This window comes from Lycorma delicatula, chromosome 1 (assembly GCF_047948215.1).
Source record: "Lycorma delicatula isolate Av1 chromosome 1, ASM4794821v1, whole genome shotgun sequence".
NCBI classification, from domain to species: Eukaryota; Metazoa; Arthropoda; class Insecta; order Hemiptera; family Fulgoridae; genus Lycorma; species Lycorma delicatula.
Window position 1 is genome coordinate 23,897,027 of NC_134455.1, and position 17,332 is coordinate 23,914,358.

The following is a 17,332-nucleotide window of genomic DNA, read 5'->3' on the forward strand; positions in this document are numbered from 1 at the left end:
AAAAGTAATAAACGTAATGATAAGTGGAAAAATTTCTATTTAAAAATCAAACGTGAAAAATTGAAAATTTTATTAAACAAGGTAAAAAATCGGTTACATTTGGCCTAATCAAAATTTCCTAACTACTGACATAATTATTATAAAATGATTTAAATTTTGGACCATTAATTAGTTGACAAATGTATTTAAATGCACGAGTTTTTACTTCCTTGTACGAAGTAAAGGAAGTGTAATCGCGAAAAAATACGGTTTTCAGATTTCAACGGAAATATCCATTTTGACTATCCCTGAAACCATTCAAGATCACGCCGAAACTAGTCAAGTTTCGGCGTGACTTCTGTACGTACATATGTATATGATACATACGTATTACGTATGTATCTCGCATAACTCAGAAATGATTAGCTGTAGGATGTTGAAATTTTGGATTTAGGACTGTAGTAACATCTAGATGTGCACCTCCCTTTTTGATTGAACTCGAATGAACCAAAAGTGTCCAAAAAAGGCAAAAATCCAATTTTTTTTTTTATTTTGGACTTTTTCTTAACTACAGTAATCATTGAGAGATTTCAACGATATATCATAGGTAGTACTTATTTTCATTTGTTCCAGCCAAATCAATTTTTAATTAATGAAATATTGGATCTTGTAAGGGGAAGGCACATCGGTTTGAATTATACTTCATCTCCGTTTTTTTTAACTTTTATTTAATTTAAATATATTGATTTATGAATAATTATTAACCCGTGATAGTAAAAACGTTTTACAATAAGTAATTCAGTAATAACAACAACAAAAAAAATATAAGAAAAAAATCAGAAGTTATTAGTGAAATAAAATTCTGTGTACTTGTAAAAATGTGTGTATGTAATTTAATAGGTTTGGATTTGGTTTGGTATTAGGTTAGGATTTGGTGAAACATCTGATTATTTAATATTAGTTGAAAATTATAATTTAGACTCGTATTATTTTTTGATTTTCTAGTTTAATTTTATTTAGTTATTCTGGAATTTCTGTTTAATTTTATCTACATTAAAGTTAACTACAGAGTGACTGAAAAAATAGCCCTCAGGAGAAGTACATATACACTGAGGCATACATTCCCAATCTTTAATAAATTGCAAATAATTCTTAACTTTTAGTTCATTACTCTTCTGATATTTTCGGACAGTATTCTCCCAAGTCGGAGTTGATCATGATTTCGTTTATTTCTTTTTTGTTGCCAATTATTTAATCGCTCTTTGGTTTGATATAATTTTTCTGATCTTAATTTATGTACACGTTCTCTAGTTTTCAAATTTTCTCTCTCTTTATATTCATCATCCTGTCGTAATCTTTTTATTCTTTCTTCGGTCTTATCGTTTTCTTCCTCTTTGTATTTATCATCTTCACTTAATCTTTTTGTTCTTTCTTTGGTTTTAACATTTTGTTCCTCTTCATATTTATCATCCTCTCTTAATGTTTTTATTCTTTCTTTGTTTGCAACATTATCTTCTTTCTTTGGTTTTAATATTTTTCTTCCTCCTTATATTTAACATGCTATCTTAATTTTTTTTTGTTCTTCCCCTGTTCTTAACATTTTCTTCCTCTTCATATTCATCTTCTTGTCATTTTTTCGAGATATATTTCTTCATGTTATATTTCTTTTTCACGTATGATTGTTTCTTTTCATGTTTGATTATTCACAAATTATCAAATAATAAAAACTTAATATTTGCACCGTAAGGTCGAAATTAACATTTGTACCAGTGTTCAGGAGTTCACTAAACGGAATAGTTTATTATTAACTCTTATTTATACGACACACCAGAAATCTGAATCTTTTGTCAATCAGAAAATCAGTAATAATACTGATTTAATAATTTTATAAATATTTGATGTTAATAAAACTAATATTTCAGCAATTGTGTAACTGTCGACTTTATTAAAGAATTGGAGGATCGCATCTCACTTTCAAATGAAATAAGTTTAAATGAAGTGCAGAAAAAAGTGTATATGTAATAGGCATACAAGGTAGTCATGTAGTGTCCACATCTGATTTTTTATTTTATAAAATTAAATAATTTAAGAAATACCTAGTGTTTGAAATGTAAGAAGGTTGATAAAAAAAGGTAATGAAATATAACAACATATTTATATTTTATTAATTTCAAATAAAGATGGAACAGATTTTAATGAATTTAAAACGATTTATATACATATTATTTATGATACCCATACACGGATACACGAGATATAATGCAGAAACATCTCAAAAAGAGGTTATTTGCAGTTTATATAAAATAATTTATTTTAAGGGTTTTTTTCTCAAAAAAAAAGAATTCCTAAAAACTAATTATTCTAATACACCTAGACCTTTTAAGAGTACATTTCCTTTAATTATTGCAGTTATGCTACACAAAAGGTTGGTGTTTTATTCTAATTATTCTGGAATGTGTTTTAGGTGAAGCAATACACCTGGCGAGAGATTTCGGATATGTCTGCGAAACTGAATTTCCAGCAAGACAAGTAGCAGAATACCTTAGTCGGCAACACACATCCGATCCAACAGAATCATATAGAAGAAAGGAATTAATTCATGCTACAAAGTAAGTTTCAGTTAAAAATACATTAATTTTTTACTCAATAAAAATATTATTATTTATTTAATACATGTAGGATGTATATTAGAAGTATGTTTAGTAAAACAATAAATTAGTTCCATTTTTAATCGTTTATATTTGTGCTGTATTATTAACAATATTTTCATTATTCTACTATTCGAATAAAAATAAGACGTTGGCAAAGTATTGCATGACTTTCACGGCATAAGTAATAAAAATTAAAAATACATATTTTTTTGAGGTCGGGAATAAATTTTAAGAAACATTTTTCGAAAAATACTCATGTAGGTTAAGATTAAGAAATTTGCGTAAGTAAAGTTTGCTCTAAATCTAACTCCCCTTCAGTAAAGACTAAAATAAAATTTTCAAGAAACTTTTCTGCATTTCATCCTTAATTAAAAAAAAATTCTAGGCATTTTTTGAGAGCTTTATGTGTGAAGTATAAACTTTAAATAAAAACGTTTGAAGCATATTTAAACCGAAGGAAGATAAAAACAGAACAAAAAACATATATTTCAGTTTCAAGAGTTCGGTGTCGATTTTTTTAAACACGTTTTTTTTTTGTTTATTTGTATAAGCATTTTAGGAAAAAATTTGTTTTAAAAAAGTTTCTTCTAAAATAGCTCTGAAGAAGATCGTATTGTTTTTTTTTCTTAATATCCCCCTTTCAACTAAAGGAATTTTGAAAAAAAATTAATATGATTAATGCTTCATATGTAGAAATATTTGAGCCAAATTTGAAGAAAATTGGTTTGGTCAATCCTGAGATATGGTCAAAAACAGTGTGACACACATACCTACCCTACTTATACGTGCATAATTACGCACATACGTGCATATGTTTATTTTTGGTTTTTTTTTGGCTAGATGAATTAGTTGGACCATAAATTTTTTGTAAAGATTTCCAAAAAAATCCGATACTCCATTTTTGACATGTTCACCCTAGTTTCCTCTTTAATGTAGCTGTTCTAGCTATATTCGTTGAGAAAGTAAAATTAGTAATTGTATAAAGTTTTTCTTTTTTATACAAAAAGAATCATAATTATTATTGTAATTATTAATGATATAAATATAGATTAACGATTTTTGACACCATATTAATTTTTTTTTTCTGTCTTCAGTCATTTGACTGGTTTGATGCAGCTCTCCAAGATTCCCTATCTAGTGCTAGTCGTTTCATTTCAGTATACCCTCTACATCCCACATCCCTAACAATTTGTTTTACATATTCCAAACGTGGCCTGCCTACACAATTTTTCCCTTCTAGCTGTCCTTCCAATATTAAAGCGACTATTCCAGGATGCCTTAGTATGTGGCCTATAAGTCTGTCTCTTCTTTTAAATATATATTCCAAATGTTTCTTTCTTCATCTATTTGCCGCAATACCTCTTCATTTGTCACTTTATCCACCCATCTGATTTTTAGCATTCTCCTATAGCACCGCATTTCAAAAGCTTCTAATCTTTTCTTCTCAGATACTTCGATTGTCCAAATTTCACTTTCATATAAAGCGACACTCCAAACATACACTTTCAAAAATCTTTTTCTGACATTTAAATTAATTTTTGATGTAAAAAAATTATATTTCTTACTGAAGGCTCGTTTACCTTGTGCTATTCGGCATTTTATATCGCTCCTGCTTCGTCCATCTTTTGTAATTCTACTTCCCAAATAACAAAATTCTTCTACCTCCATAATCTTTTCTCCTCCTATTTTCACATTCAGTGGTCCATCTTTTGTTATTTCTACTACATTTCATTACTTTTGTTTTGTTCTTGTTTATTTTCATGCGATAGTTCTTGCGTAGGACTTCATCTATGCCGTTCATTGTTTCTTCTAAATCCTTTTTACTCTCGGCTAGAATTACTATATCATCAGCAAATCGTAGCATCTTTATCTTTTCACCTTGTACCGTTACGCCAAATCTAAATTGTTCCTTAACATCATCAACCGCCAGTTCCATGTAAAGATTAAAAAGTAACAGAGATAGGGAACATCCTTGTCTGACTCCCTTTCTTATTACGGCTTATTTCTTATGTTCTTCAATTGTTACTGTTGCTGTTTGGTTCCTGTACATGTTAGCAATTGTTCTTCTATCTCTGTATTTGAACCCTATTTTTTTTTAAATTCTGAACATTTTATTCCAGTCTACGTTATCGAATGCCTTTTCTAGGTCTATAAACGCCAAGTATGTTGGTTTGTTTTTCTTTAATCTTCCTTCTACTATTAATTCTACCATATTAATGTACAATGAGAATTTTGTTTTGTAGAAATAAGTACCTTGTTTTGCGAGTTAAATGCTCTAACACAAGTTAAGATATTTGTACCGGAATCAAGTAACCGTACCATCTTGTGATTATACTATCTATCTTGTGGTGTATACTCGTACATTCTTATCTGTTTTTACCGATAAATGAACGGTTTATCAAGTAGAAGAACATATATCGTATGATAAAGATGCAAATGTAGATGCACATTTACTTCGTATAGAGATGAACATCAAAACAATGTCTGTTATCAGGCCTAATTAGATTTCGTTGTGTTGGTCACTTTATTTCTTACAAATTGTCACCATGGTGAGAGAAGAGTAAGGATAACTATTCCAAGAAAACATTTACTTGTTTTGTTAGGCAATTGTTAACTACATTGTCTAATTTAAAAAAAAAAAAAATTAAGATAGTCTTCATCATAACAAAACAATTGTAAATATTTAAGTTTAATGAATCCATCTGATAGTACGGTATATACGAGTATGTCATACTCTACAGTAAATTTTCATAACTGATTATTCTCAGAAGTATTAAACAAAGAAAAAAAAAAGATTAACTATGTTCTCTAACTTAAATTTTCAAATACATTTTCTTGATGATTATTTGAAGTAAATGAAATTTATTTTTTAATATTACTCGTTAAAAATACCTTTAAATACGTTGGCTACAAATTTGTAATACACGAAAAAATCACAATCTTATTATTAATAGCTAAATAATTTGAGTAATTTTGACGGGTTGACTGCCATATCAATATACTAAACACTGTCAGAACCGCTACACTGATAAAGTTAATAGACAATTGCTACAATTTTTTTATTCTGTTTTTATTTACTTTGATTTGAAAGAAAAAATTATTGATAAAAGTTTTGATTAGTTTGCATAAATTAAAATTTTATAAAAAAAATAAGTGTTTAGACATCAATTTATGTCTCCCACCAACTAAAGATGAGACAAACACTGTTGCCCTTGTTAAAATACATATTCACATTTTTATCAAAACGGTATGATCATTATAACGAGAATTACCAAAAAGTATTAAATTTATATTTCCTTCTAATAAACCCTGTTTTTTACCTTTTCTTTTTTTTTTTAGGAAAATTTTGAACTTTTACAGTAAAATATACTTTTTATATAATGAACATAACCATAAATAACACAACTGTAAAGAAATAAACACAAACATTTATTTTTTTTCTCTGGTGCCAACTTAACTTTACAAAACAGCCGTAAAAAATAAACACTAAAAAAATAAAGAGGAAACAGTTGCAATTTGTTTCGTAACCCTTAATGCCTCAAAGTAACGATATATCGTACATGAGTGCTTGTGCTAAAAGTCTCACCCGTACGATATATCGGTATGTAGTTTTTATGTTCATATATTTCTTTACGTTACTGTTAGATCGCTCATTTAGTATCTTTTCTTAAAGCTTGCAATTCGTAGATATCGATAATGTAGGTTGTTTTTATTTAACGATACGTATTTTAGAGAATAATCGATTTCAAAATTCCGATAATCTCTAATGTAAACAGAAGTTTGTTCCGTGCATTCATGGTTATGTTTTGGTTACTCCGTGCGTTTATAAGGGATTTTTTATAGGTATTATATTATTATTTTATGAAATTAGAATTTAAATTATAGTGTTAGTTGTAGTTTTAGTTACCGTGATCAGATTTATTCGTTAGTTCGGTGTTTTTTTTTCTACAATGTCCGGGCCTAGTAGACGTCTTACTGATGCAGAAATTAATAACTTTTTTGTTGATGATACTGATAGCGATTTCGAATTATCTAGTGACAGTGGGGCTGAAGAAGATGATGAATTAATCACAAGCGATAGTGATGGGGATTCAGAAGAAGATGAGACATACAGAAACATCATTGAACCGGAAGATAATGTCCTCTTCCACATCAATTTTTGGAACTCCCCGGCCCAAAACATATGCCTAATCCAGTTTCCACACCTATAATTTATTTTTATTTATTATTTACACTTAATTTATTTGAACTGATGGTGAAAGAAACCAATATATCAGCCGATCAATATTTAAATGCAAATAGAGATAGGCTGTTTGAACCATACCGAACATGGAAAAATATTACCATTTCTGAAATGAAAGGTTTTACAGCTTGCATACTGAATATGAGGATAGTTTGAAAACCTACTCTTAAGAGTTAATGGAGTACAGTATCATCACAGGCAACCCCTTGGTTTGGTAAAATGTTTTCAGCGCACCATTTTAGAATTATTTTGAAATTTCAAAGCAAAAATGTTACAAAAAAATGGTAACAAAAATTTCAATAACTCTAAATAATATGAATTTTTAAGTGAAATCTTTTTTATTTTGTTCACAAATAATTTTAGTTTTTAGAAAAAGTGATAGATTAGATATAAATAGCAAGGATTTTTTTTCAAATAAAGAAGAATTCAGTATTTTTTTAAATGAAAAAAAGTTGAATTTTATGTTTTAAATAATTAATCAAGGATGTCACAGCATTTTGGATCGCAGCGCCACAATCCACATAGTTTACTGAGTAATTACAATTTTTTTCTAAATTTTATCGTGTATATTGTTATTTCTGTGGCATTTCTACCAAACATCTACTTTTTCTGAAAAACGTGCTTGAGGATTTTAACTAGTACTTACAAAATAGGCTTGAGGCCGTAAGGGTTAATAATGTAAAAAAATTGCTTTGCATAATAACTAAAAAAATTATACTGCTGCGCTAAGTACACAACCAAAAACTATGATTCTTTTATCCTTAAAACAATATATAGCAATACGTATAAAAAATATATAAAGAAGAAAAAATTTGCAACTTAACAATAACACTACACTGAGACATGAACTGATGTCTCACAGCACTGTTGGATTGTGAAATTGAGATATCTAATGACGTCTTATAGTAATATTGGATAAAACTAAGTGAGACATCATTCATTGTCTTGTGACAGTCAACTTGTTAACTAAATGTAAAAAAAAAAAAAAGAAGCTAAATAGCAATTTACAGGGTTACTGGATAACCAATTATATAACTTTTAATACTAATTCTTATTCAAAGAATACTTTATTTGTTTTTTTTTTTTTATTAATGCATAATTAATTAAATTTTACTTAACTTCAATTTATTATTTATTTGTTTATTTATGAAACGTTAAAAACATTATGTACGAATATTAATATAATTATTATCTAACTACACATAAAATAAAATGATCACTATGTATTTTCGTCCCTGTTCGCGCATCATTCAAAAATTACTGGACAGATTTTAATAAAATTTTGCAGATTTATGCCTTAGAGGCTTGGTCATTATCTACAATTAGAATTATCACCAAATTTCTAATGGAAGTTAAAATATTAAAGATTACATAAAACAATTAATCCTTTTACTTCATTGTATTTCTGCGGTAATAGAAATTATGTAAAATGATTACTATATTTTCTCTAATGAATATATGTAAAATATTTTAATATTTTATTATTATTGTAATTACCTTAAATTAGCACATTTAGCGAGATTTATGGGTTTTATACTTATTTTGGTTTTCAATTTTGGATTTGCCAAAAGTTAAAAAAAGTATGCCTTCAAGAAAGAGAAATAAGTTTCTTATTATTCAAAGACTGCTAAAAGAATGAGAAATCTGAAACAGCTGAAGTGCGTGTGGTTCTGGTTAGAGTCTGAGCGGGAGCGCTACGCCTAGACTCGAACTGTAGCTTTGTCTACAGCAGGAGCGTATCGAAATTTCTACATCATGAACGTAGGAAACGTTGGAGGAAAGAGAATTTATCAGGCTTTAATTGTTATATAAAAGAATTATTCTAATAACCATGGGATTAACGAACACAACAGGAGTCTTGATTAGCCGGGGTTGTCCGGCTAGTTAATTAATAAATTAAAAGTAATATAGCAATATTTATATATTTATATAGCAATATTTATAGTAATATAGCAATATTTATATAGCAATAATATAGCATATATAAACTATTTACAATTCAGTATTCATATGTTATATTTTGTTTATACATATTAGTAATAAATAAAATTTAAGAAAAATATATTTTGGAGTTAGTTACATATTTTTAACATTATAATTGACCGTCTCTCGTTGGTACAGGCAGTTCCGGGTTTGATTCTCGGTTACGAACAGGAAAATGAAAGTTATAAGTTAAACATAAATTATATTTCAAATGTATTTGTTTTTATTTTTTTTTGTAGTAATAGATATAAAGTGTGCGGCAGTATTAAACATTTACATTTACGAAAAAAAGAAAATAGAAAATTAAAATTACACAAAAACTAATCTCATTGAAAAGATTAGTTTTACCTCTCTTATTTTTACTTCCAAAATAAAGGAATTCATAATAAGTGAAGAACGTGACACGATGATAGACTCTTGCCCTTAACGAAGGCGATGGGCAAGCAAAAAGAAAAAGGCAAAGAACTGAAGAGGTCGGTAGTGGCGGCTACTGGGGCAGAGGCAGGTTGCTGCCACTGCCTTCTAGATTGGTATAATTGCAGGGTGGACGAGCTGGCGGTCCAGCTAGAATTAAAATCGTGATAACCAGTAGCCCTCTACCTCTGCCTCCTGTATTAACGACGTTCCGACTGCACTACGTACAGTTAACACCGGCTTCACTACTATCCGTTCAACCCATCCGAAGCTGTGTTTTATAGGTTAACTGGCTCACGATCACATGATAGATTATAAACACTCCACCCGTGAGGTAAAATTTATGGTAAGAACACCTACTGTAGTTTAACGTGCTGGTATAGATAATTATTATTGTTTATAGTAATGGGAAAAGGAAAATATTGATGTAGCACAAACCGAATGCAAGAAGTAGTAAAGAACAACATATATCCGGTGTCATGAATTCATATGAAACAGTACAGTAACATGTACAAAAAATCAATGTTCGGTAACATACCCATATGGCAGTAAAAAAAAGGATTCAATGAAATTTTTAAAAAAATTACATGTAAAGTGTTCGACATTTCTGAAAAAAAGTTAAATAGATTATTTTAAATTTTCTTTCGAAAAGATCGGGAAATACAATGAAAAACCAATAATACCCACACACACATACATATATACATATACAATATGTATTACTGCTATAAAATAATATTTTTACTCACCTAAGTTTACGATTGATCGTGATAACGGTAGATGTGAGCCAAAGGTGCTACTTGACTTCTAACAATTACGTAGATTCTTTTGATGTTCACCTTCGGCTCTATAATTGCGTGTAACACTAAAAATTAATTGCTTCTTTGAGTCTTTTCTTGTAAAAAAAATGAAGTGAATTTTTTTTCTACATGAAAAAAAAAATTTTCATCGGTTAAAGTAAAAATCATACTTCAACTGATGAATTTAAAAGAAAAGAGCAATTTTTTTTTTAAATAAATAATTTCAGTTCAGTATATTTAAATCGTAAGTAAAATGTTACAACTCGATTGCCAACTACCATTAGTTCTAGGTAACACCATTCAAAGAAAAAAATTTGCTAATAACGATCATTTTTTCCCTCATAATCAGCGGTGAAAATTACTCAAAAGTTACCAGCTACAAAACGATTTCTACTACTTTGTAATCATCAACGGCAATCATCACCTCCAATCAATAGATCAGTAAGCAAATAATATTTTAGATGTAAAGTAGTTTAGCAGTTTTAGCTGAAAAAATGCTTTTTTATATTTATTTTAGTTCATTAGTTTTCCTTTAATTGTGAAATTTGTTACTACTAAATTATGTTATTAAATGTGTATAAATTAGTTTGATGAAAACTTGGTAAAGATTCGTCGAGTGTTTTCTCAAAATAATCGTGTGATATATATATATATATATACGAGTGTATGTAATATCCATACGAATATTCAGGTTAAATTTAACAAAGCCTTTTTTTCTTTTTTACCTTAATCGCTCACTCTTAAACTTCGTTAGATCGAAAAAAAACAATGATGATTTACAATAACCGATGTCAAATTATATTCCTAAAATAATGTTTTGGAATGATTTTATGTTAAAGTTATCAAGAAATTAAAATTATTAAATAGAAAAATTTCTTGTTTTTAGTTAATATTTTTTCTTTCAAGATATCTGTTTTTAGTTTTATCGATTCAAGGTAAATAATATAATAATCTTAATTATTATATTTGTACAAAAAACTTGGCAAACTATAAATAATTAATTCAAATTTTGTCTGTGTACACCAGATTTTTACTAGACTGATAATAATTTTTTTTTTTCATTTTTATTTTAGGCAAGTGACAAAAGAATTAATGGATTTACTTAATCAAGACAGATCTCCATTGTGCAATACAAGGCCCCAACATATATTGGATCCCAGTATTCAGAGACATTTGACCCATTTCTCACTGATATCGCACGGGTTTGGTAGTCCTGCTATTGTGGCAGCACTTACAGCAATACAGGTTAATATATTTCATATAATAGAAGTAAAGTTTTTTTTTTAGATTTTATGTAAGTGCGGTGTATTTTATTTACCAATTACAGGTGAAGATTCATGTACATTCATAACTTCAGAAAAACTATGCCAGTTTTTGTGAAGCAGGTAATAAGATACAACTCTGATGATTTTTAAATTCAATTTAAAGAATAAATAATGATGGATAACAATTCATTTTCTCTAAAGCAAAAAAAAAAAATAACAATGATTGTTGGAGCATGTCAAATGAAGTATATTACTCATAAGTTTAAAATGTTGTATAATTACCCAAAATGACTGTAAAAATATGAAAAAATGTAAATTTGATTGTCATTTAATAAATCAGTTAAATTTATGATTTAATAAATCTTAACGTCTGAGTAAATGTGCCAAAACAGCTGTCTTTTTTAAATAAATTTTATGAAATTCAAAAAACATATTTTGTTTTCAATTTCTTTTTAATATGATGGATTATCATCAATTAATGGCTTCATTTATAGATTATTTTAGTTTAAATGTATTCTATATTTATATTCTTTGAGTACTATATATGTAGGTGATTTGATTTGTTTCTATATATATATTAAAAAACTGTTACCTTTATCTAGAATCCAATTCTAATTCTTGGGATTAAAAGGGCTGAGCATTTATGATATTAATTTAAGGTTATTTTTAAGACTGTTGTCATCAATTTAGAAATGAACATGGAGGAAGTCTTGTATAAATACTAGTAAATTTAATTGATACAGAGACTGGTTAGACTTCATTGCTGTAGACTTCTTTTTTAAGAAAAACAATTTTTGAAAGATCCATTTATCATAACTTCAAACTATAAGTTTGTGAAATGGAGTTCAATTTGAAAGTATTGTTGCGTGTAAAAAACATATTATGCCTTTTGGAATTTTATCAAACTTTAAACCTTACAGATGAATGGTAGAAATCCTAACACTGCCATGAGGTTAGTGCAATATTATACAGTTTTCTTTTCTTTTTTTTGTTTTTGGTTTGTTTTTTACCTCCGTGTCCAGAGTCAATCAATTCATTCCACAGAGGATGAGATGAATGTTTTGTAGCGTGTATAAAAAATGCCATGCCTGTCCGGGATTCGAACCCAGGACCTTCGTGTGAAAGGCCAACATGCTACCTCTCACGCCACAGAGGCCAGCTACAGTTTTCTTTCCTGAAAACACTTTGTTGTAATAAAGATATATTTACAAACAATTCTATAAGTTTGCCCAGAAACTTGTAGAAAGAAAATTATATTTATTATACAATAAATGTTTATTCTCACTTTATTGGGTGCATACCCTATACATACATATTGATATCACATGTTTTCTGCAATAAATGGTGGTTTCTTATTTCATTTTGTTCTGATATTTACATTTCCATGTTAAATTTAGCATTAATTAAATTCTATTGATTTTTATGTGTTTATTTCATCCTACCAACTCCAATCTTTTTTTGTTGAACAACCAGACAGGTTTATCACCTGAGAGACACAAGTAGTAGAATGCCACACTGATTCAAACTATAAAAACCTTTAATAAAATTCTGAAAAACACTTCAAAGAACATAAATAACAAAACAGATTTTCAAAACATAATACATAAAAATAATACGATCTTCAAATGCGTTATAAGTAATGAAGAAGAAATGCTCAGTATATTGCAATCACTGTACTGAAGTAAAGAACATGGGAATTGTAAAAGAACACACGCGTAACCAAAAAAACTTTTAATGCTAAATTGATGTAAAATTTCATTCCTCTGAAAAAACATATTACATACGATATACATAGTCATAAATAAAAATAAAATTATTATAAAATTCATGTTTTTAATAATATTAAATTTTCCATTCTGCTGACCTCCTGGTGCCCAGCAGGATACTACTTTTTAGTCATTCATATTTTTGAAGGTGTTGGTTCAAATACTCAATAAGTCATAATATTTTTCATATGCTACAAAATTTACAAATAACCTCATACAAAAGCTTTCAGGCTATGTGGTCAATTAATCATTAACCAAAAAATAAAAGCAAAATAACATTGACAATATATATGGAGAGAATGTAAAGAGTTCATAAAAAAATGAAAAGGAACAGCAAATACATTAAAACTCAGAGAAAAGTCTGTGATTCAAGAATTTAAAAAGTTTTCCAATTTCCACTAAATGATATCACACAAAACAACTCCAAGTTTGTATACTAGTTTAAACATAAGAAACAGGGTTTCATAACTTATATAACCATGTAAAATGATAATCATGTAAATGACGTGATAATCAGTTGCATGTTAGCAACCCTCAGGATATATTGAAGCTTCACTAGATGACATAAGAGATCCATGTATTGTAAGGGAGTATGCCCCAGATCGAAACATTAAAGGCAGCTTTTTAACAGTGATTGTATATACTTTTGAAATGAAAAGGAATTGATCATCTTACCCGCAGTCCTACTACACCATACTTCTACAGGATAAGCTTAATATAACAGCTAGGGTAACACCTTTTATTGTAAAATGTTCTCCTGTAAGCCAGTTAACCTATTTACAAATTTATGCATCATTTTTAAAAAGTGGGAAATCAGTTTTTTTTATAGGTAAATCAAATAACATTTTACTGAATTAAAAACTGAATGCAGTTTTAAATTAACATTTCCAAATCTGTTTTCCGATTCATATTTTACTGTATACTGTTTGGAATGGAATAATCATAGTAATTATTGGTACTTACAATAAATATTGATATTAAAATGTTTTAATAACGACTTGTTATCTAAATAATGGAAATAAGCTTTTCATAAATCTTTTTATTATTTAATTTCTTCATTAAAGCAAATCAAGCAGTACTGCTCTTAGTAGCACCTCTCTTGAAATGATTAGGAAGGCTTGTTTAGAATGAAATTGAATGGTATATTTTGATCAGTGATCTGCTTATTTGTTTAATACAGTATTTTTGGTGAAATTTAGTGCGTTTGTAAATTTTGCTTAGTCCAAGCACATTACATTCATAGCTTTTATTTTATAGTTAACTGTTTTTAAACTTCCTTTGTTTAAAAATATTTTTACCATTTAACATTATCTAGATGAATGTAGTAATTTTTACGACTATTAAAATATTAAGAATATATGTTAATCAGGGAAAAGTTGGACTTTGGAAAGGCTGTATAATTATTGTATTGAAGTTAGTAAAGAGATAAAAAAGCTTAATAAAAATTGAAGGCTCTAATTTTAAATAATGGTAAAACATAAATAAGAGAATAATAGATTCATTATTTAAAAGTTTTTTCAGCTTATCAGAAACAAACTAAATTATGTCTTTTTTAAGACTCTCTTTAGGATCTTTGCATATCCATTCTATTCCATTACTTCCTTTCATTTTGAATTGAAAGTAGGAATTCACATATTTAGATTTTACAGTTACACTGATGAAATGATTGTAATTACAAACTTTATCAAGAACATCAAATTAATTAATTGAGTAGAAGGATGTATTTGTTAAATTTTGATCAGATTAAGATACGAGGTTAAAACTAAATTAGTAATATACTTATCAAAAGTACATGATTTCACAATAACATATATTAATTTAGAAAAAATGAAAGTATTATTTATTAAAAACTTATATTTTTTTTCATTAGAGATACATTGTTACTAAAGCTTTCATACTGCACAAAATGTCAGGAAGGTCATCTTTCCATTTCTGTATTTTAAGAAAATAAATTATTGTTTGATTCAAAACTACTATTTGCATATGGCAGATTTGAATCATCAAAATGAATTTGAATTTGTTTGTACAAGATTATGCGTGGAACTATTTTATACATACACTGTTTTTCTATGTAAACTAAAATATTAATTTTGAAGCTATTTCCACATGTCATATCTAAGTTATTATTGTTAATATTTAGTCATTTTTTTATATTTTGAGCATTTTATATTTCCCAGAATACAAACTCAAAGAAATATGTACTGTCAATATTTGTTATTATTTCAGTTAAAAAGTTAACATTTTTTTTTTTTACAGAATTTCCTTTCGGAATCTCTTAAACACCTTGACAAAATGTATCCCTCAGGAAACAATCTATCAGTTAGTTCTTCCCAAGGTGGTGGAGGTTCAGCTCCTGGATTACAAGACTCTAAGCCCAAGGACCTTGGAAGTGAACTAAAAAAGTGAGGATGGCTCAAACGTGGCCAATCTCATCATGGCCACGATACAACACCTATAACAGCCATAAGACATTCTTGGCCGTACAACTGACAGGTCAGCAATAATTTAGTTTAATTTTCTACAAAAATTATTATTTTTTATTTTTTTATTTCCTTAATAACTTCTCAAAAAAATTAATCACTAAATTATTATGATCTACTTTATACTCAGCGCCCTACTGACAGAAATTATAAGATAAATTTTTTAATTTATTTATGGTAGTGTTACAGTGGGTGCATGTGATTGTTGTAGGAGTTATTACACAAAATTTGCTTTATTTTAATATGTCGATGTATAATGAATAATGTTATCAATAAAAATATACCTTTCATTATTTACTTAAAATAGCAATCATGATCAGTGTATTTCTTCAATACAAATATCTAATTTCTTATTATTTCAGTAGAAATAAGTATAAATTTAGAATAATTCACGATTGCAATATGATAATAAGAATCATACACTAAGAAGAGGCCAGGTAAGAGAAAAATTTAAACAAGATCTTATTCTTAGGACAGTCTCCTATCTGCATTAATCACAGTAAATAGTGAGCGATACCTATCAGTAAAATAAATTATTCACTTATTCTGATTAAGTTACTTCTCCCATAATTTAGCACAAGATGGTGATTCACTTTGTAGATTGTTTTCAGTATATGATTCGTAATGTTGTTACCATAACATGATAGTTTACTATAATACTAACCATTATTATTAAATCAATGACACTGTAATCAATATCAGTTTGAAATGAAAAGCTAATACTATGACAAAACTACCCACATGTTAAATAAAAATAAACTTTCCAAAATTTATTACTTCTAACCCATAAGAATTAACATGAAAAAGAAAAGAATGTTCAGATTTTATTTGCCAATGGTTATGTAATTGAAAGACTGACTTTGTGTCTAGAAATAAGCAAACTCATAAAATTATCAACTCAATAATAAACTGAATAGTTGGTTTAATAATTAGTGTTAATATTCAAAACTGTCATAAAATTAATTAAATATGACTTTGTTGATACTTACGGAGTGCTCTCAGGATTCCTGTTAATGATGAAAGGAAGTTTAAACTTATTTTGGATTTAAAACTTTTAGTATTGTATCTATATGGTGTAAAATATTTATTAGAGTGCACTTTTTCTGTATGTATTTTATCGTTGTACTAGTTCAGTTATCTATGATCGTTTATTAAATCTATTCAATAAACGGAGTATTGTAAGAATGTTTTGTACTCGTAATTCTAAATTAGAATTTAATATAAATTAAGAAAACTAAAAATTCTAAAAAAAATTAAATAATTAATTTAAAATATCATGTTTCTTTTTTTCAGCTACCTGATTCTATTATACTTCTCTGTTATATGAAGAAGATGTACATTTTAGATTTGATTTTCACATTAAATTGTGGATACTGTACTGCAATTTGGACTTTGTTAATATTATTGTATTATATTAATATTATATAGTAATAATTAAACTTTCAATTTATTATAATTAAATAAATTTAGTATATATATATATATTATTCTATTATTTTACATTTAATACTTATGTTACAAAATTTATGTAGCTAATTTTAAATATGTATTTTATTTTTGTTAATTAATATTATTTAATTATTAGAAAAAATATTGGTTCATATTTAATTACAATTGTATTTATAGTATTATTTTGTACAGTTCTTCGACATTTAAGTTCCTTTCATTAAGATATTTTATTCTAAATATAAATAATATATATTATATAGAATAATTTTTTTTTATTTTAATAGCTTAAATATAATACTGAA

At 27.5% G+C, this 17,332-nt stretch overlaps 1 protein-coding gene across 1 annotated transcript in view; it reads left to right on the plus strand.

Annotated features, from left to right (window-relative positions):
- TfAP-2 (transcription factor AP-2) overlaps window positions 1–16,963 on the plus strand; it is a 179,484-nt gene extending 162,521 nt beyond the window's left edge. Inside the window, exons 7-10 of the mRNA XM_075354579.1 lie at window positions 2,444–2,588; window positions 11,144–11,315; window positions 15,358–15,594; window positions 16,875–16,963. Of these exons, the coding sequence (XP_075210694.1) occupies window positions 2,444–2,588; window positions 11,144–11,315; window positions 15,358–15,507 (467 nt within the window). The 3' untranslated portion in view covers window positions 15,508–15,594; window positions 16,875–16,963. The remainder of the gene's footprint in view (window positions 1–2,443; window positions 2,589–11,143; window positions 11,316–15,357; window positions 15,595–16,874) is intronic.
- Window positions 16,964–17,332: the final 369 nt, after the last annotated feature.